This window comes from Rhagoletis pomonella, unplaced genomic scaffold (genome assembly GCF_013731165.1).
Source record: "Rhagoletis pomonella isolate Grant_MI unplaced genomic scaffold, Rhpom_1.0 Rhpom_scaffold_02637, whole genome shotgun sequence".
NCBI classification, from domain to species: Eukaryota; Metazoa; Arthropoda; class Insecta; order Diptera; family Tephritidae; genus Rhagoletis; species Rhagoletis pomonella.
In genome coordinates, this window is record NW_023461190.1 from 80 (window position 1) to 22,124 (window position 22,045).

Genomic DNA, 22,045 nt, shown 5'->3' on the forward strand with positions numbered 1-22,045 from the left:
AATTTTTACTTCCTTGTTTGATAAGATAATTACAGGGCGCTTATTGTTTTGCCAATGTACAATATTTTAGCACTGCTTCGAATGGTATTATTTATTTTTGTATAACAGTTTGTTAATATAAATCCAAATACATACAAATAAAAGTATAACAAAACGTAATAAATTCACTTCTTAAAAATATATTTGTATATGAAAAATATAGGTTCGGAAGTGTTTAACCGCATATCTTCGAGACCGATTGCATATAGGCGAATTCGAAATTTTTAATAAAAAAAAAATGTACTGCAATAAAAAGAGATTGGTTGCCTTAAGTGATTTCCAAAAATCTTCACTTTTTGGCTGATTTCATGCATTTGTTTATGTAAAAATATAAATACATACATACATATAGCGAAATCATAGGGTAATGGCAGCAAAGTTGTTCTTGGACGTGGCAGTGGCGGTCAAAGAGGAAAAAGTCCTCACCCTCTCCCCAGCTGCACGTAAAGATATAATGTAAAAGGTACAATTAATATTTTTTGTTTTTTCTTAATTTTTTTACCATTTGCTGCTCTTGCCACTATGATTAAGCCATTAGGCAAGTTTCTAATAATTCGATTGTTATTTTTGTTTGACTTTGTTTTTCTTGGTTGCTTTATCTTTGTATTACTTACTTTGCCAGTTTTATTTTCTAAATTGGTTTCATTTCTAGTGTGTTTCCATTTCATTACAATTTGTTTTGGTTTTTAGGATTTTGTTATGCCTTTTGGTTCCAATAAAAAAGAATTACTACTTAAATTCAGCTTTATACATCATGTGAATTATTTTAATAATATTGTAATTGTAGTTTCTTCAAGGGAAGAGGGGAGGAAAAGGGAATTAAATGGAGAGATATGCTTTTGCATCTCATCTAGTAAAAATATATAGTAATTTTTCTTTTTTCTTAACAATAAAATGTTCGGTTTTTCTCGCTGCTCTTTTGCGTTTTTCTTTTTCTTTTTATATTTGCATTTGTTTTGTTTTCTCATTTTCATTATCCTTTACTAATTTATTCATATTCTCTCTGTTTTTGCATTCGTTTTTGTTTTTCACCATGTGTGTGTATTCCTTTTGTAATATCTACACATTTCCTCTACTTTAAGAACTTAAATATTAAAATTTGTTGGGAACATTTATAATAATCATATCAATCATAGTTTTTTGCCTATTACCAGTTTTTTTTTTGAGGGATCATCATTAGAATAAAATAAATTATTGTTATGCATATTCATGTTTTTGTTTTTGTCCTGGATTTCTGTGTTTTGTGTTTGCTTTTCTTTGCTTAAATTAATGGTTTTTTGATGTTAACAGTTGTCCATTCATTTTGTTGTTTTTCTTTTTTACACATAACTAAGTTCTTGTTTTTACACCATTGCAGTTTCTTTAGTTTTACGTCATTTTATTTATTTTTGTTTTTTTTTTGGCATTTGCCTTTAAATTACATGTTATACAACTAACCTTAAAATTGGTCGCATTTTTTACTTGAAATTTTTCTTGTTATTCTCGACATTTTTTGTTAATCTTTATGGTCTTCAGACATCTTTTGTTGTTATTTCTCGCACTTAGCCATTTTTCTGATGTTTCGATTCTGTTTCTTGCAATACAATTAAATACTCTTATACATAATGCGGAATTGGGGTATATTCTTAGTTTTGAACAGTGAGTAATTTAATAATAATGTACTTCTCTTGATTATATGTATTAGCATATTTTTTTTATATTTCTGAAATTTATATGACGCCCGTACAATCAGTGTTGTAGGTATTTGTTTTTTGCCGATTTGTGACGAAAAATTAAACTTTACAATTATCGAAGCAAAAAAATATTGATTTGTGTTCAAGTATGAGTGAATGGGGTGAGGTGTTTTTTTGTTTGTTTGTGTACATTATGGTGTATTCAAGAAGTGCATGAATATTTGTTATACATAGTTGCTATATAATAGTAATATATTAATAGGGACATACATATGCCATTTAATTTGAAGTGGAATTTTAAATTTTTTTTATTTGCAAATCATTGAGCTCTACTCAATGTGACATCCATAAGTTCTACTGTGTAACCAACGTTAAACTGCCAGTAAATCACCGCGTTTCTATACAACGTTTTTGTTTTTACTTATGCAGTTGTATTTTTTTTTTGTAGAATATTTTTTTAATTCGTTAAATTTTAACAATAAGCATTCTTTTTTAGAGTTTTCTTTAATTTATGTTTTTTTACTAATGTAAACTTGCTTTTAACATCGAAATCAAAAAGGGAAATTCCATAATTTTAGCTTTAAAGTTTACATTTCTACATGTACATATATGTATTTGTTGTATGTGTGTGTTTAGGTTTTACTTTTTGCTTAATATTTTTTTTTTTGTATTTTTAATGTAATTCTTAATTATATATGTGTATTCGAATTATTTTTTTTCAATAAAGTTGCATCGACATTCTCTTACGAAATTCTTACTTATCATTTTTGTTTTGAAATTCTTCCAACCTAAGTCGTATCAACTACATTTTTGAAGCTTACTCACTAACGCTTCATGACAACTTTCTTCTAATCTTACCATTTCATGAGCTCGGCAATAATCTTAAATTCTCACCACAATTAATTAATCGCAAATCGCAATCTTTAGCTCACAATCCATTTCTCATTACTTTTACTGTCAAATTCTTTTTGTTATTTTGCTTTCATCTCCGCTATTTAATAATAAAATACTTGTCCAGCCTTCTGCCGTTTGCGTTCTTCAAGTTTTCGATTGATCTCCTGCTGCCGCTCGATCTTGTTGAGAGCACGTGCTACATACAAAAACTTATTGTCACCCAATTGCTTGCCATTTAGGCCAATAACTGCGGCTAGTGCTGACTGTGGACTCTCAAAAGCCACAAAACCGAAACGGCGTGAACGACCTTCCTCATCGAGCATGACCTAAAAGCAAAATTTTTTGAGTTATTTGCATTGGCAATTGAAAGTGATACAGTATAAAAAAAAAAGTGATGACACTGGGTCGGTTCGGTTACAAAATTGGTTGTAAATTCGTTACGAATATGGGTCAAGAAATTCAATGAATGTTCAAAAGAAGCTGGTTTTAAATAAAAAGATTTTTTTTTAGAAATCTTTGGAATATTTTAATATTTCCCACTAAATATATCTGCTCTTCTTGAACAAATGGCCTTCTATATTCCCCACAGAGCCCTGCGGTTCCATCTACCGTTTTACGTTGATATTGCCAAAGCGAATTATTTTTCGTTCGCCCCAATCTTTAGAGCTCTAATAATGTATAAATTCCTCTTGGTATGTATTTGTGTATTTGTGTATCTGTACCCAAATCTCTGTTATCTAGTCTGTAGGATATATGTACATCATAGACTGAAATAAACATAATAACATTTCGACACAAGTTAAATTCTGTTGCCTTAGGACCGGTGTTATTGTTATTGGAACAGCATACAAATTCCCAAAGAGTTTTTGGGAAGTGATGCTGAACGGAGTGTTTGACTGGATATAACAAGGGGGCACAAGTTGTTGGCAGTTTGTGCAGCCTTCTGGTCACTCGACGCTTGGTTTCGTCCGCCGGATGATGCAGTATGAACTGCCGACTAAAATAGCTCGCGCATCGCTCCGGGTCCGATAAAGCATGGTCGCCGAAAGAAATTTTGACCCTGTCCTCCTGCTTCGTCGGATTGGACAGTGACCTCACGCTTGACCAAAGCTTACTCACACCAGAGATGAAGTTGCAAGTCTTCAGATGCTCTTCCCACTTTTTCCGCTTATGTACGTTCACAAGCTGCCGAATCTCCGCATTCAGATCCTTAATACGGGGGTTTCCGGGATCGGCTTGACGAAGGTTGTTCATCGGCTAGAACAGCCGCTTCAGCAGGGAAGTTTGGACGGGGGTCCGTAATGCATCCTGCCAGTACGAAGCGAGCTGCAGGAGCAGACGGTTTTCACCTCTGAGGAGCGCACCTATATCAGGGTGATATCCTGCCGGGCAGCAGGTGACAGGGGGTATGTATATGTTGAATATTTCGAAATCAACATCGCCTGACCGGATAACAATGCCCTGACATTCTAGGGTGGTATCCCTGCGGTCGATGTCTGCTTCAATAAGACGATACTGCACGGTGTGGTGCGTGATGAACGCTACGCCACCACCATTATCTCGCTTGCGATCTCGACGGTGCACTTCCACAATGTTGAATTGCCGTGCAACTTCCTCTCTTGGACCGCAGCTATCAATAGACCATGCCTTCCCATGAAGACGGTTATCTCCTCGATCTTGATCTGTAGTTATGCGGGGAGTGAGGGATGTGTATGGCCTTGCCACCATAGGCCGTGTGCGCTGCTGTGGAGGTTGCCGCCCTGTAGTGATAGTGGGTATCGTCGCAGCTGGGGTTTGCGACTGAGCGGCGCAACACGGGCCCTCGAAGTTCCTCGTCCAATCTCGCGTGGTACGCAGACCTGAACATGCCCTAAAGTGGCACCAGCCAAGGCAGGTGTTGCACTTGACTGATGTCACGTTACGGAATATCCTGGTCTGACATACCGCGCAGATTGTAGGAGGAACCAGAAGTTGGTGGCGGCGGTGTGTGGGTGGTTTTGCGGTTGTGTGGTCCATCGTGATTGTGGTGTGGTCTATTGTGTTGTAGTACTGTGGTGTTTGTGTAGAGCTGCTCAGGTGGACTGGGGTTCGCCGTGGAGGCTGCGGTTTGAGCAGCAGGGGGCCACAAATGATGTGGTGCAGGTGTAGGTTTCTGGCCCTGGGTTTGACTCGATGACAGCCCTGAGCCGAAGAATTCGTAGCAAATGTAGCCCTATGGACGAACAACTTCTGAGGAAGTATTTCCTAAACGAGGTTAGATCGCCGAACCAACAGCCCTTGGTCGGGTAAAACCCGAGTTATTCCTATACTTAGAACCGGCTGTCGTGGGAATGGGTAGCGTCTACACCTTTTCCAATTGTACTTCGGATATCGTAAATTGTACTTCAGAAACCGTAAAATATACTTCAGATTAGTCAAACGTACTTCAGAAACCGTTAATTGGACTTCAGATTAGTCAATTGTTCTTCAGAAGCCGAAAAATGTACTTCAAATTAGTGAATTGTATTTTAGAAACAGAAAAAGGACTTCAGAAACCGAAAAATGTACTTCAGATTTTTAAATTGTACTTCAGAAACATATAACATTTTCGCCAAAAATGAGCGCTCAACCATGAATATCAAGTAGATTAGATTATGCAAAGTATGTATGTATGTACATACTACATGTAAATAAATCGCATTAGATATAGCATTATGCTTGCACTGTATACATACATACGTACATTCGATTGCGATATTTTGAAACTGAAACAATTATTATGTAGTTTTAATTAATAAAGTGTGTATATTTTGTAAAAAGGAGGTCCAAGATAATTCCGTTTTTTTAGATCAGCATTAAGCGAAAGGCTATATCGACTGCTGAGTGAAAGATCGACATATCACGGCAGGCAGTTCGAAAATGACCTATCTCAAAAAACTTTTCAAGAACGCCCTATATACATACATATCGTCGTTTAAAGTACAAAACCGCGTATCTGACATTGGCTGCCAAAAATTGGATTTGCTCACACAAGCTCTTGGCTCAATCCTTATCCATTTGTCCTGAAATATACTAGTCAGAAATGCGGTTGCTTTATAAAAAAGAGAACCATTTTGAAATATGAGTGTTTTTACGCTCTAGAAAATAATTTCTACAACTTCACATACGCGGTTTTGCATTTTGCTGATACGCGGTTTTGCATTTTGTTGATACGCGGTTTTGCACTTTAAACGACGATATTTATTTGCATAGTTCTCCTTTTGTCGTGCAAACGTCTTTTTCATAAAGTTTGCTGGAGGGATATATAACCCTCAGAGAAATAATTACTGGTTATATCAATATTCTCAAAAGAGAAGGATTTGGGTTATAGTCCCTACATTGGAAGAAGTGGACTGTAATGTTAAATGGATTGTAGAGCACTACTTTAACACCTGAAGTAAATTTACAAAAGTGGTTTCTGAAGTACATTTCTCGGTTTCTGAAGTAAATTTTTCGGTTTCTTAAGTACAATTTACAAATCGGAAGTACATTTTATGGTTTCTGATGTACAATTGACTAATCTGAAATCCAATTCTGAAGTACATTTGACTAATCTGAAGTACATTTTATGGGTTCTGAGGTACAATTAATTAATCTGAAGTACATTTTTCGATTTCTGAAGAACAATTGACTAATCTGAAGTACATTTTTCGATTTCTGAAGAACAATTGACTAATCTGAAGTACATTTTGCGGTTTCTGAAGTAAAATTAACTAATCTGAAGTCCAATTAACGGTTTCTGAAGTACGCGTGACTAATTCTGATTTCTGATTGATGATTTCTGAAATATATTTGATGCTTTCTGAAGTACTATTAGAAAAGGTGCAGTTATCAGTATCTCTGGGTTGTTACTGCTGCTATAAACATTTATGTACGTAGTAATATTTGTTCACTCGATTTTATGTTTTATTTTTAGTGCTAAGTGAAACTGTTTTGCTTATCAAACTTTACTTCCTCCATAAAATTCAACCATAAATACATGCACCTAATACAAATCACCAAGCATAAACCATATCAAAATGTATACCTATGAGGCGTGAAAATTCAATTTAGTAAAATTTAATACTGTCCCATCAACCATAACATATGCATCATTAGCAGTACTAGTAGTTGTCAAGCCAAGGGCTAACCAAAGTAGATATGTATGCCAATAACTAAACTATTAGGTATTAACATGGGTGCCTTTTGGGGTGGGACAAGACATAAACAAGGACATGCGCAACATTATGCTGTTGCGATTCTCATGAAAAAAAAAAACAGAATAAAGCAGGGCATAGAACGACTTAGAAAAAATTGTGTAACAGGAAAAAGCGGATACAGAGGAAAGTTTAGGGAAGCAAAGGTAAAGAGTTGAAAGGACGTATAAAGAGGATATGCCATAACACCAAATTACATGAATCCACATCTCATTTATTCACTATGTGTAAATATTATTATCCGACACTTGCGCGTTCAAAAAAAAAAATAATAATAATAATTACCTTATGACTTGTTATGCGTCCATACGGCTCGAACATTTCACGCAAATGCTGGTCAGTAAAATCTTCGTTCAGATTCTTCACATATAAATTCCTAAACTGTGTAGCTTTCTCCTGCTCCCTATCGCGACGTGGTATAAATTTCACGACATGCACCTTCTGATTGTTGCACAGCATGCCGTTAACCTTTTCAATGGCAGTGCGTGCTGCTTCTTCAGAATCGAAATGCACAAAACCATATCCTCGTGAATTGCCATCCTCATCTTTGGCTACATTGCAATTTAGTATGTTGCCAAAAACCGAGAATGTATCATAGACAGCTTTGTTGTCAATGGAGCGTTCCAAATTTTTAATATAAATTTTACCACTATCTGCAGAGCTAGAACTGCCACCGCTACCATTACCGCTTCCGGGCATGCCGCTGCCATTGTTAGGCATATGAGGCGACATTGAAGTGATGTTTCCACTACCCATTCCCATTGGTGCATGCTGTGCATGACGGCTCATGGCCGAGGCGGCATGATGAATATTGTTATTAGACGTTCCGGGATGGCTTCCTGGATGCGTACCATGCGCTGCCGATGGATGATGTGCCATCGGTCCGCCAGCTTGTCCTGTGGCGGCATGATGATGCAATTGCGGTTGTTGCGGATGATGTGCTGTGGCCAATGGGTGGCCTGCGTAATGATGGTTGGGAGCGGGATTGCCGCGAAACGTCATCGAATTGACAAACATAATTGGGGGTGGTAGTGGCGGCACTGCGGGCTGCTTGTGGAGCGTGGCTGCGGCGATTGAGCTGTTATAAGCGTTATTGTAGGAATTGCTGCCGTAGCTAAGAATCTTGACTTTTTAGTGGAGCACCGGCACACGTTCAATTGCTGGTGTGTTACACAGTTTCGCTTTGCTTATAATTCGACACGTACTCCAATCCACTGGTTCGCGAAATCAATATGTAATAAAAATCTAGTTCGGAATGAAATGTGAAAAGACAAATGCTAATTGAATATCTACCTATTATATTTTGTGCACCGTTCAATGTCAAACTAGCAAATTTTAGTTTTTTTAAATGTGCTCCTTTTCCGACCACATTAACAATTTTTAACTGATCGAAAACTTGCTCGCTCGCTAGTTCGCTTCGCTTTTCGTCTTCGTTTACTGGCGTGCAAAAAAATCGTTTCTTCGGTCGTTGCTTTGCCCTCTTTCACTTCACTTTCCTTTGTTTGATTATTTTATTTCCTTGTCTGCTCTGTCCGCCTTTCTTTTTATTCCTTTTTATTTATAATTTCATCACTCCACTTTTGGGCAACTTATCGTATGCATTTTTTTCTCGGCTAATTTCTATACAAATTGAAAGTTCTGGACTTCCTTTGCTACTTCCCGGTTCTCCACCCTGAAATTAGCGGCATTTGTTCAATTTAATTTAGTTTATTTTACTTATTAGGTATTTTTCTTTTAAATTACATGCAAAAAAACGAATTGCTGACTGAAGCCACGAACTTGCTTGCGAGCAAAGAAAGTGCTCACTAGATATACTGTTTTTAAATCGATTTAATCGATTTATAAAGACTTTCCGATTCCATTTTTTATACTCCGTTTACATTCGACAACACGGTGCTCATTTTCAAGCTTGGCGTAATTAAGGGCCATTCACATAGAGCTTTCCTCGCTTCGTTTGACGGTTCAAACTTTGACAACAAAGCGTGAAACGCAGAAGGTATGCTACAATAAATGCTTTGACAGCTTTTGCGTTCTCCTTTTCCTCCATCTTTTGTATCTGTAAAATAGATAACAATATAATAATATGCATTAATAATAGCAATAAAAATTCATATTTACCCTGTTTTTGTCATTAAATGCAAATGCAAGCGCACGAGAAAAAATACATATAGACAGCTGATTGCCAAAAAGGACAAAAGTTGAGAGTTGCCCAAGATTTTGCTTTGCTTTGCTTCAAACGTTTTTTATGTGAGCATACTCATGCATATGCCTACATCGACACGGTGCAGCGAACAAAGGTGGCGCCGTCAGTGGTACCGCTACTTTGGTTTTGCCGATTTTGACAGTTGTGATAACTTGTAAATAAACCTTTGTTTACAAATCAGAGAAAGAGAAATTTGAATTAGAAGTTAAAAATCAGTTTAAATTGTGTTAATTTGCAATTTGTGAGCGATTTTTGAGTTGAATACTGCGTAAAAACTAATAAAATGAAGTGCTGTGTGTTCAATTGCGACAGCTATCAAGATGCAAGATGCGTAGATGCAAGTGTAGCGCTGGGACGAATCGCTGCATTTTGTGTACATAGGGCACGGCAAAACCGTTCCCGAAATGTTTCTTTATATTAACATTAACAACATTTCCTCACAATGATTTTGCTTCTGCTCCAAGCAGCCACCATTAGCAAGTTAACTAATCAATCCCGCTGAGATGTTGCCGCAGTTTTCTGCAGCAGTCTTAATTGCAAAACAATGGAGTGCACTAAAACGTTTGCTGAAGCAGCCTCAATTGCAAAGCAATGGAGTGCACTAAAATGTTACCTATTCTCTAATAGATTAGGTGAAAAATGCAATATTTTCGCGTTTAGCAAAATTAAAACAAGTTTTTCGCTGTAAAGTGAGCTGGAAGATTTAACTCGTTCTCCTTTTCGCTCTATTCTTTGTTTACTTGTGGTACACAAATGTCAACGCCCAGGACGGCGCAATCTTGTATTCTATCATTCTTGTGGCGAAATGGGAAAAGTAGGTTTGAAGTATGTTTGACAAGCCACTTGTATGGTGCATTTCACTCTTAAATTCCCTATTATTTATGAGTTTTATAAATAATTTTTTGCAGTGTAGTTTGAGTCAAACTGTTTGACAGATTGTGGTTTTTTGAGAGAAATATTTGTTTATTTTCTGCTATAGGAAATTATTTCGCGGTTTTACCACAGTAGTTTATGTTGTGGTTTTATTGACCTCCAATGGCTGATGAAAGCATTAAATCCAGTCCGCAAAAATTGAATCGCTCCATACACAGATCGCGCCTTCATCGAAAAAACCAAGAGACTCAATGCAACATTCACAAGACCAGCAGAGGCGACATGTAGCGATCAAAAGACTGCTTCGAATATTGATGAAACCATTCATGATGATCTATCCTGTACACTTTTGGTAATGTATGACTCGGAGGAATGTGAGGATGATGATACAAAAGCACAATGCCTTCAATATCCCGTTGAAAAACCACGATTCCAAATAGATGCCAATTATGATCCATTTGCAGAGCAACGTTTGCTCCTTCTTGCTGATCGTTTCCGACCGCTTTCGCGAAACTCAACCAGCTTTGTAGCTACGCAGGGCTTCGAACCGTGCAATAATTTGTTGTTTCAACCTCCTAAATTCGCCATAGAAAATAACACTATTTCTAAAAGCAACACAAAAGACGTATTTGAAATCACTGATTCAGAGCTGTTGCAAGTATGTGAGGAAACCGAAAAAAATACAGAAAAAGCGAAATTTAAGCCAGAAAGAACTGGAGATATTGATGTGCCGGTGACACCAGATTCGAGGCAAAAACCAAAATCTATCGTAGACTTAATATTGGAAGATTTTTGTAGTTCGCCTGCATCGCCAGAGCCCCAGCAGTCGTCGGAAGAAAGTAGTTTTCATTTTAGATTTGCTAATGAACCTCTGCGCACTTATAGCAGACGTCGACAAGACCATAAATTTTCGCGAAAAAATATTGCTGAGCAATATGTCCAATCACCCGATAGAGAGAAGCATTGTGCCATGGATGATGATTTACTGAGCAATGACAGTGATCTATCGGTGCAAGAAGATCATACTCAACTAAGGCTAGAAGCAGTTTCCGAAGAAGGCGTCTATTTGCAGAATTCCCAAAAGCTGTGCGAGAACTTACAAAATTTGAGTGCCTACTTTTCGGAATTATCGGGGGGAGTGGATAGAAAACCAGAGACTTGTGAAGAAATGAAGTCGCTAGAGTTAGTTCAAAATAAAGACCAAAATGTGGTGCAATCCGTTGCAGATAAAAGTTCAGGAATATATTACACAGCAATAAAGGAAAATACTAACAATTTTCAGAAAGATGAATCGGAGGAAATAAATAAACAATGTTTGACCAGTCATCTTGGGCATATTTCAGCTGAAGAGGATTTTAAGGGATTTCCAAGTGAGGATGAAGAGACTAGCGACGGTATGAAACCCATATCAGCAGTAAACTGTGATATTGTTCGAAGTCAAGGTATGTTTGGAAATTAAATTAATTATTGATTAAATAATTTTTATTTTCTATTTATTTCATAGTACATGAAGTAGATAGTTTGAACGAGGATGACGAATGGAATGATGAGTGTGATTTTTTTGCAAATTTCGACATGGAAGAAGCCTTAGATGCAGTTTCAAAGTCAAAATTGTACAAAGGAAACTCCGACGAATTAATGTATAACCTGGAGTTGAATGCAGATTCAGCAACATGTTTTCGTACCGCGTCCAATAAAACAGTTGAAATATCTATGGAAGCAAAAGCTCGTGCAAACGAAATATTGCAAGAGCTGCCCCCGCTACCGACAAACACTAGTTGCACAGATGACTTCACTATGAATGATGAAAGAGAAGAGCCTCAGCATTCTCTAAATCAAACTATAACAATTTCGAAACACGTAGTAGAAAAAATCGTTGATAAAACTTCAGAATCCTCACAGGATACATCCACGGAGAATCGCACCAACCCTTCCACTAATTTAGATGGTGGATTGACAATAGAAAAAAAGGAAATGCCAAGTTTGGTTGGTTTCTGTACGGCGTCAAATAAGAAAATTACGATTTCAAGCGAAGCAAAACAGCATGCTGCCAAAATCCTTGAACAGCTGCCGCCATTACAGCATGAGCGCACTTCCTTGACCAGGGCAGCAATAGAAAAAGAATCGTTTATAGGATTTACAACAGCTTCAAGCAAAGCAATAAAAATATCTAAGGAAGCACAAGAACGTGCCTTAAAGATATTAGAGCATCTACCGGAATTAAATGTAATTGTAGAAACGAATAATGAAGCTCCAACAAACGCGCCGAACACTTCCATATCTTGTGCAGGCTTTCGAACTGCTTCTAGCAAAGCTATACGTATATCTGAAGAAGCACAAAAGCGTGCTGCAGTGATCATGCAAGATGTGCCTTATGAAAATGTTGACCATATCCCCGAAGAGTGCATAGGAAACATGCAATTCAGTGAGTGGCCCATGGAGGGTGAGGAAGCACAAACTGAAGTAAAGGCTAGTACCACAAGTAACGAAGGTCTTCCTGGATTTTCAACGGCATCTAAAAAACCAATTTTGGTGTCAGAATTAGCTAAACAAAAAGCTGCCGCTATTCTTGAGAACTTGCCAAAACTAAGTGACGCGCTACCATCGGCAGCAAGTTTGAAAAATTCAGAAAACGCTACCAAAGCCGAACCGTTGGAAAACGTGGTGTTTTCTGAATGGCCACTGCTTGACGCGGATGATGTATCTAAAGTTGAGCAGGAATCACAATTAAATGTTTCGAGCAAAAGAAAACGCGATGACATAGATCTTGTACCAAACGGTGAGGAGCTTTCATCTTCCCCCCCAACATACACCAAAACTAATTTGTAAATCTGTTGGCCTTCAACGAAGTCCTCTAGCTCATATACAACAATCAGTTACACGTTCCAGCTTGAGTGAATTGGCTGTAAAAACTCCGCCCGATTACGCAGCTAGTCGTAGTATAATAGCGCGCAAGAATCTACTCTCTTTGAATAAACGGAAAAAATCGAATGCAAAAATTATTCAACGACCTAACGAGCTGAAGGATGAAAGTGTTGGTGTAAAAACTCCAACGAAAATAGGCAATATTGCTGAACTCAAATCACCACCCAAAACACCAAACCTTCGAGAGTTTTTTGCTTCGGCTTGCGTGAGCACCAGCACGCCACATCCGCCATTACAACAAGAAACACGCATGCGTACACGAGCCAGTAAGCGAGCAGAGTTGGAAGCAGCTTCTCTAACAACAACAACAGAAACAACTACGCCAATAAAGGAAGCATCATTAAAACGCATCGACTGGGATAATGAAACTTTAAATAAAAGCGCATCATCGTTGAACGCTAGTAGATTATCTAATTCATCTTGTAGTAATGTAACTAAAATAGAATCGAAACCTACACCAAGACAGCGTATTGAACGGCTGCGTATGTATGGCAAACCACCCAGTCTTTCGCCTATTTATATGTCGAGCAAAAATAATTGTCGCATATCAGGATTAAAGAGACATTCCCACAGTGCTACTAAAGATGAGCAGTAACGTAATGTGGAATCTCTTTGACGAAACCACCAAGTCTGTCGCCTATCTATATGTCTAGCACAAATAATTGTCGCATATCAGGATTAAAGAGACATATTCGCTGTGTTACTAAAGATGAGCAGTAGCGTAATGTGGAATCTGTTTGACGAAAGCAGTAATACTTTAAGGCGAAGCATGTATATATGATTTTTTAGTTTTTTTTTCTTGTAAATACTTGTCTGCAATGTGTATTTATGTATACCGTACATAGCTTTTGAATATGTTCAAACTCGTGTTTAATAAAAGGTGTACGTAACCGTGGCAAAGCGATTGTTACCAAAGTTAAAGTTATTATTTTTTCAATAAAATATGGTATATGCTCAACAGAAGATTTGTACATACATATGTATGTTATAAAGCAATTGCTAAACATGTGTGTTATTTATTTTCTATATGAACCTTTTACCTTATCTCAGGGTTCCTCTCGAAGATTACTTTCCAAGGAAATGCGTATGTTGAACAGTGAAGATTTTTGCAGTAAATAAGTGGTACTTCCAAGACCGCTATAATACCACCATGTGGTGTTTTGAAGAATTGGCGCTACCCAACGAACATTTAGGCCAGATAACTATAAGAAAGCGATTCGAATTCGAATGTGTTTCTCTAAGGTAGATGGTTAAAAGATGAGTAGAGAGACTGTTGAGAACTATAGAATTCTCTACAATAATACTTAGTTCTCGATATCTAACGTCGAATTCTAATTGATTTATAATGTGTACTGGGCTCGAATCGTAACATCCGTTCACGTATCGAAAACGATACGAAAGAAAATTACGCGATACGTCAGGCAGTATAAGCTGAATGGGACAAAGAGTACGTTCACGTATGTCATAATCCGAAAAATGTGTTTTTACGTGACGAATAGCACGATACCGTATGTGGCGATTCGAGCCCAGTTTTTCTAATCATTCTTTAATCGAATTCGAATACGATGTTTTATTACGCCACGTAAAAAAAACATTTTTTCGGATTATGACATACGTGAAACGTACTCTTTATTAGAGTCCGACCGATTAATCGGCATCGGCATCGGCTAGTATCGGCACAAAATTGAACATCGGCATAGGGGCGGCATTTTTCCAAATTGATATTTTCAAAATTGATATTTACAATAAGTTTTAGACGAAAAATAAGAATATTATACATTTTCAGAAAATGGGCGTAGCCACGCCCACTTATGGTTACATGTGTATATCTTGGTTACCACTGCACCAATTTCTTCAAAACTTGGCATATTTGTTGGCCTTGGCACAACATAACCACGCCCACATCCCATATCACGGTAATTTAGAGAAATACAAAATCTTCGATAAATCAGTAAATATTAAAGCTAATTTATTCAAATTTGTTGCTTGCAACAATTCTTTACCAAGAAATACGTTTAGGATACAATTTTGAAAAATGGGCGAGGCACCGCCCACTTATGATCACATATATGTATCTCGGTAACCGTGCTACCAATTTGTACCAAACTCGGTATGGTTATTGTGCTTGCCACATAAAAGCAAAAGGTTGAAAATTATTGAAAGTGGACTAAAATTGAGGCCGCTTTACATATAACGGTAAATTTCAGAAATGCTTGAAACTGCAATATTTCGAAATTTAAGGACGCTAATTTACTCAAAATTGATACACCCCGGCTTATCATCTAGCGGTAGCTTTCGGTAAGTTCAAAAACACATATTTAATACGTGCGCCGGGTATTTAATGTTCGGCTCCGCCCGAACTTAGACTTTCTTACTTGTTATTTTTAATATTTTTAATGAGCTTTGTACCACGATTGTTTATTAGGAAAAATTGAAAAAGCAACAAAGTCTAAGTGGTAGAAGTTATAGCTGCCATTTCGGAGATCACCACATCTCTTCATCAGACTTCTTTTTTCTAGACTTCAGCAGGGATCGAACCTGCGTAATCGATGTTCAAAGTCAGAAGCGTTAACCACTGAGCTATGTACATCCCGTAAACTCTTGTTGTTAATTCATTTTTCCTTATTCAACCAACTACTATCAAGTGCAGCTGATTTGCCGCTATTTAAACTCGACAGCGTGGTTCTTGTTGTCAATTCTATACAATTTGCTTATTTGCTTTTTTGTATAGTTTCAGGCAGGCTCTTCCTAAACTATGTATTTGTCAATGTTATTTTGGCTTATTAACATTTTTATTTTTAAAAATTAATATACCCTTGTGCACAAGTGCGCTCGTTCTCTCAATTCGTCGGTCAAGATTTTTTTTTTTTGAAATTTGCTAACATTTTAAAATAATATAAAATTGAGAGTAAAAAAAAGCAAATGTTCAAAGGTGTTGTTGTATGAGATTGAAAATGGGAATGTGTGTTCGAGTTTGTGTAAAATTTTAAAATTAAATTGCTTGCAAACGTCAAGAATTTGAAAAATTCCTCTCAGCGGTTCTACCTTCCTATTTTTTTATCATGGACTACTATAGGGTTGTTGCGAATATTCGCATTCGCAACCGCGGAGCTTCCGCATTAATGTTAACAATCGCTTTCGCTTTCGCATTAACAATAATCAATGCGGAGCTTTTGCGAATGCGAATGTTGAGCAAGTGCGCCTATAAAACGTATATCTGGCAAACAAAATGAAAAAATTGTAGCCAATATTTTTGCCTGTGGCCGTGGTAGTACTTGTGTAACAAAACTGATCAAATGTCATATTTATCAACTTTGATAAAAATGTCTTTAAACATAGTATTTCTTAAAGCTATATAACCGAGCTATCCAATAGGCAGTCATACAAGTTCCCACTTCTACTTGACCTTTGACGTACGTCAAAGAGAACATAGTCCTTTTAATTTTTTTTCTGTGCTTGAAATACGTGCATTGATTTCTTTCTTTATTATGATTTTTTTTTGGTCCAATCTTAAAAACTTCTAGATCCAAAAGAAGAAAGTGTGCACCTTAATTGTTAACCAAATTTTCGTGATTTGCTTTCGATGTTACATATATTCGTTTCAATCATTTCAAAGGGGGCTGTTTGGGGAATTTATTTGTAGCAAAAATTTTAAAAACGGTTATTTTATCTACTTGTCGGGCAATATTTTTGTCATAGCGATATACATTGGATCCTTGGCTAAAAGCTTCTGTGGTAAAACTGACCCCCTAAGTCTCCCTTCTTTGATATTTCAAGTAATAGAGTAAGCTCCTTCAAGAGGGATTTTCAGCAGAAATGATCAACGTCTGGCTATAAAGAGAATTGATGCTCAAATAATTAAAAAGCTATAGGTCTGACCTTTAATTAGATAAGAATTACTTACTATCAGAGATTCAATTGCTTATAAAAAATGGGGTGCTTTTTAAAAAAATAACAATATTCTGATCCGATTTGGCTGGCAGCCACGACTTTGAAAACAGAATTTTGTTCAAAACTTTCATTCGTGGAAAATAATAATTTATTTTCGATATCTACCTATTTAGTAGGCTGGGTCGATTTTGTATGGGAAAAATAAAAGGAATTTGACCGTATTGCAATAGTAATATTTATTTATTTGTTAGAACTCATCTTAAGCCCGCGCAATTGAATCAAAGTGTATAAATTTTGAAAATAAAATTTTGGCTTGTAATATCTGTGGAATTCGTTATTTGTTAAAAACAGAACGATATATAAAATTAAAGGTCATTAAACTTAGTACCTCACGTTCATTTATCATTTTTCAATAAGTCTACAAGTTATTAAGATATTAAGATAAAACTTACAAAAAATATAATTTTCCGTTATGAATTTTCAATTCTTCATTACCTCAGCAACCAAGCGAAAAATACAAAACAGTGAGACGAGATTTATTTCAAACGTTTTAATGCTTTCGGATGTTAATAAAATATTAATAGGACCATGGGCTTGGTCACGCCGATTTGGTTAGTTTTCAAGATCATGGCGAATGAAGTCTAACATGTATTGTCAAAGATTAGGAATCGTTTGAGAAGTTAATAGTAGTTTCAAGTAGGGAAAGTGCAATAAGTGGTTAGATATACATACATACATACTTAAATATTTTAGTTAATTCCATTATTTGAAAAAGTGACTGTAGGTAAATGCAATAGTCTTTAACATATCCTGGGAAATCCTTTTGATGACTCTTTAATTGGACGATATTGCTATGCATTCAGCTTGAACGAAAAAAGTCACTCCCTGGCACACTTTTCTGTAATCCGGTTCTTTCACTTAAAGGTTATTTATAAAATTGAAGAGATTTTTTTTTTTTAGAAAAACAAAAATGGAGGTACACTTAAGTTTTTTGCTATAACTTTGGTAAATGTTACTCGATCGGTAAGTTATAATTACCAAATTGAAGGCGAGATTTACTGTTACTGGTTTATGATAATAATATTATGAAAATCGTTCACATTATAAACAAATTATTTTAAAATAAATTAAAATTTTTTTTCTTATTCCTATATTTGCAATTTTTATATTGTATGCATAACCATAAGTAAACTAATTAGTGTTTCTAGAAGTTGTGCCTGTTCAGTTCTTTTCTATTAGAGCTACCGAAATTGTTCCTAAATTTGCGAAAATTCGCAAACTATAGCTAACATTAAAACAAGATTAGAATATTTGGAACCAGCGACCTAAATGCACGCCAGTAATATAAGTGCTGTTCTTTACATCTTTTGACAATAGGCCAGTGCGATTATCAAGAGAACAATTAAAATTTTATTGAAAACAGATAACTTTGAGATTAACGATAAGCTAAAGGACTGCGAGAAAAGATATTTAACTTTATCTTTTGCGTTAACGGGTTCATTATCTAATAATATGCACCAACCCTTTTTGCTGAACGCCGAATTTTTAACAAGAATTGGCATCGGCGTAGCCAGAATGAAATTTAGGGGGGGCTCGACCCTATTAAGCTGGCATTTCAGGGTACTATTTTATATATATATAAGGAAAATTTCAAAGTTAGGGGCGGCTCGAGTACCCCCCTGCCGCTACCTGGCTACGCCCATGAGAATTGGTCTTATTCGACTAGTGTGCTGGGGGTCACTTGGTGATCGATGCACGCGCTCTTACAATTGAAATAAAAGACTAATATTTTGCAGGCTTATTGTTGACTTCATGATACAATATATTTTCACTATTTCCAAGGGATTTGAGAAAAATTAGATTTTCGACCCGCCCTACTATTTAGCTTGCTATAAGCGCAAATTTTTGAAACCAGTCGCAGAAGAAAGTATTAAAACACAGAGACCATAACGATTATAACAAATAAAGTTAAATATTGCTCATACATAATTATTACTGAACACTGGAAAAGTTGTTTTTGTCGTCGGTATTTTCGAGTAAAACCAGAATCGAAATATGAAATTTGCTTTACCGTTAAAAACCCGGTTTTTCGTACTTTTGCGCACTAATAAGCCTGTAACTTAGTACATTATGAACCGAGTTTCGGTTTATTGCCGGGCTTAGAAAGAAGAAACTTGACCTTTAGAACGATATATATGTGAATAAAGAAACCTTAAGAGATCTGTGTGTCTTTACCCAGCAAACACATTTTTTTTTAGTTTTTTCTCTTTTAAATTTGGTGAGTCTCTTACGCACTATTTTATAAGAAAATCATACTATGTAATACTAAAATTATTGTAAAATTAAATTTAATAACGAGTAAAACGAATGTTTATTTTCAAAAATCGGATGAAAGTTCACTGAGTTATTAAACTTTTTATGAAAAGAAAATTTTTGCAAAATATTATTTTTGACCATACTATTCAAAAATGTTTTCATGACCGTTTTTTTTCTTAATTAAGCATCATCAGTCTTTCGTTGAAGAATATTCTGAAATCATTTTTATAGCAAAGCGCACTTGCGCACAAGGGTATTATAACTTTGTTTACATAACAGTTGTTTGTAACAGCCAAAACGAATGATCATAATGAAAAAAGGAATCGATTAAGCGGTGACCGTCTGTCCGTCCGTCCGTCTGTGCACACGATAACTCAAGTAAAAGTTTAGATATCTTAACCAAACTTGGTATGTGTACTTCTTTTCAGCGTAGGACGGATGGTATTCAAAATAGGTAAAATCGGACAATAACCACGCCTGCGATATTTTGGTAACTAGTGAAGCTTATTCACTCAAAATTGATATTTACAATGATTTTGAGACGAAAAATAATAATATTATAAATTTTTGGGAAATGGGCGTAGCCACGCCCACTTATGATTACATCTGTATATCTCGGTAACCGCTCCACCAATTTCCTCCAAACTTGACACGGTTGTTGGCCTTATTGTTATTGTTATTTTATTTTTGTCTCCGAAACGTTTTTTAATGGTAGCTATTTCTTGGTGAAAGTGTTCGCCCTGTTCATCACTGAACTGGCCCAAATTATGTGGGAAGAAGTCCAAATGCAATGGAAGGAAATGAATTTTTATGGACATGTGACATAGTCGTCGCTTCTGTGGTTTCAAAAGAAATTATTGCATAGCGCTATAAAACACTTCCATGCACGTTTTTCTATAGAGCTTAGCTTGTTCAAAAAGGTCACTAAGCTCATAATTTTACGAATTTGAGGTCCTATGAAAATACGAAAAAGTATTAGATGATAGAATAAAAAATTAATACCTTCGTTTATTTTGGCTTCACTTAATTTTGGGAACAGCACTTAAAGGTGACAAAAAGCGTTGCTATTTCCATAAATTTTTTTTACAATTAGGGGTATTCTCGGAGTCTTGCAAAGCCCTTGCACGGTGCATGGATTGCACGAAAAACACGGTTTTCCTATGGGACAGCTAGGCAAACCGTGCATCGTGTAAAGGCTTTGCAAGATTGTGAGAATACCCCTATAGTTTAATATATCATAGGTTTAAATGCAGTGATCGTAGGACAATATTTTGAGGTTTGGCCAACGGAACGTTTAAAACGTTTTTCCTGCCTTTTTGATCTGGCTCTCGGAATGGCCATACTTTGCGATCATAGGAAACTTCAAATTGAAAAAGAAGCTGTCATGCAAACATTTTTCAGTTCAGAAATAATATTTTTGCAAAAATTTTGTTTTCATAAAAATTTTAATAACTCAGTAAACTTTCATCCGATTTTTTTAAATAAACACTCATTTTACTCGCTAGTTTTATATTAAATTTAGGACTAGTACGATTTTCTTATAAAATAGTGCGTAAGAGCCTCACCAAAGTTGAAAAAAGGTGAAAAAAGTAAAAAAAAATGTGTTTGCTGGGTTAATACACACAGATCTCTGAAGCTTTCTTTATTCGCATATACATATATCGTTCGAAAGGCCCAAGTTTCTTCAATTTAATCCCGGCAATAAACCGAAACTCGGTTCATAATGTACTGAGTTACAGGTTTATAAGTGTGCAAAAGTACGAAAACCCGGTTTTTTAACGGTAAATCAAGATTTTGGGGGTGTTTGGCAAATTTCATATTTCGATTCTAGTTTTACTCGAAAAAACCTACCAGAAAATATAAATAACTTCGCAGGTATTTTTTAGTGTCGCACAGTGTTATATGGGACTTTTATTGAAATTGATCTTCGAATTGAGTTCGGAGATTTGACGCGTTAAAATATTTAATTATATTATTATATTATATTAATTATATATTGTTCATTGTCATCAAATCTGTATCGTTCGTTCGATTTTACAAAATGAGGTGTCAAATTAAAGGGCTTTGCTTTTACGTGGTTTTAGGGCTTAGGATTGCCAGATGTTAGCAAATCAAATTGCAATCGAGCTCGGTGATGTTTGCGTTTAATTTCGTGAAATCGGCTGTACATGTACCCGATTCTATAAAGAGAAAACGTGGGACGTAAATCATTGTCGTCTTGAAATAAAGGTCACGATAGGCGAGAAAAATATAAATCCCATATAATTATTATGAAAGGACGTAAATAATTTCCATCTGAAAATAATCGTCCCGCGAGACGAATAAAGATATTTCTCGTAAATAATTATTATACAAAGACGAAAAAAATTCTCTTAAAATAAGGCGACGTTTTTGATCTCAAATATTACCATAATAATTATTTTGGGTCTCTGAATAAAAATGAATTACAAAAACTAAAATAGAAAAACGCTGATGAAGTTACAGATACCCCAAATTCTGAAACAGCCAAAGGAATGAGAATGAAGAATTCTTTTTAAAAAGCTTAAGAAAAACCTGACACCCCCGGTTTGGCTTGTAAGCGCTGATTAAACAACGATCTCGCCATTAAGCTAGATTCTAATTGTTTCTTAAAAATACTTTATATCCGCATTCGCATCCTCAGCTTTGGGGAAAGCCCGCCACCGCCAGCAGCATTTCCCTAAAACCATTTGGGGAATTTTTTTGCTGCTGCAACAAAAAACAACGGGGTTGTATCATATGGGGAGAGGTCTTAAATGAGTTGCTTTAATTGGGCATGTAATGAGGTGATTACTTGTTGTTGTTATAAGCGTAGAACCATTTAATCGCCAAGCTCAACTAACGATAGGCCCAGGAAACGTATTCTTTAGGAAGGTGACGATGTGATTGGTGTCGTGGGGAAGCCTACACGAGTCGGACACAGTACTTACATACATATGTTTGTTGTGTCGGGGTTGAGTCTGGATAGATGCGAGTTCAGTCGACTGCTGTAACCAGAC

General features: G+C 36.1%; 2 protein-coding genes across 2 annotated transcripts; one reads left to right on the forward strand and one right to left on the reverse strand.

The window, feature by feature from the left end:
* Positions 1-273: 273 nt before the first annotated feature.
* LOC118753578 (polyadenylate-binding protein-like) lies at positions 274-8,672 on the reverse strand. Its single transcript, XM_036488460.1, has 4 exons — positions 8,564-8,672; positions 8,114-8,492; positions 7,106-8,034; positions 274-2,932 (listed from the first exon to the last, which is right to left on the reverse strand). Exons 3-4 carry the CDS (start codon positions 7,835-7,837, stop codon positions 2,708-2,710), a joined length of 957 nt encoding a protein of 318 aa, XP_036344353.1. The 5' UTR covers positions 7,838-8,034; positions 8,114-8,492; positions 8,564-8,672; the 3' UTR covers positions 274-2,707.
* A 1,275-nt stretch (positions 8,673-9,947) lies between these two features.
* LOC118753575 (breast cancer type 2 susceptibility protein homolog) lies at positions 9,948-13,771 on the forward strand. Its single transcript, XM_036488458.1, is given in 4 exon segments — positions 9,948-10,136; positions 10,138-11,338; positions 11,401-12,710; positions 12,712-13,771. Coding segments are annotated over 4 exon segments (3,294 nt in total). The 5' UTR covers positions 9,948-10,058; the 3' UTR covers positions 13,417-13,771.
* The last annotated feature ends 8,274 nt before the right edge of the window (positions 13,772-22,045 follow it).

Coding starts and splice junctions, on each gene's coding strand:
- LOC118753578 (XM_036488460.1), bottom strand. CDS start 7,837: ATGTTTGTCAATTCGATGACGTTTCGCGGCAATCCCGCTCCCAACCAT. Junction 2,933..7,105: donor GACGCATAACAAGTCATAAG/GTAATTATTATT, acceptor TTTTGCTTTTAG/GTCATGCTCGATGAGGAAGG.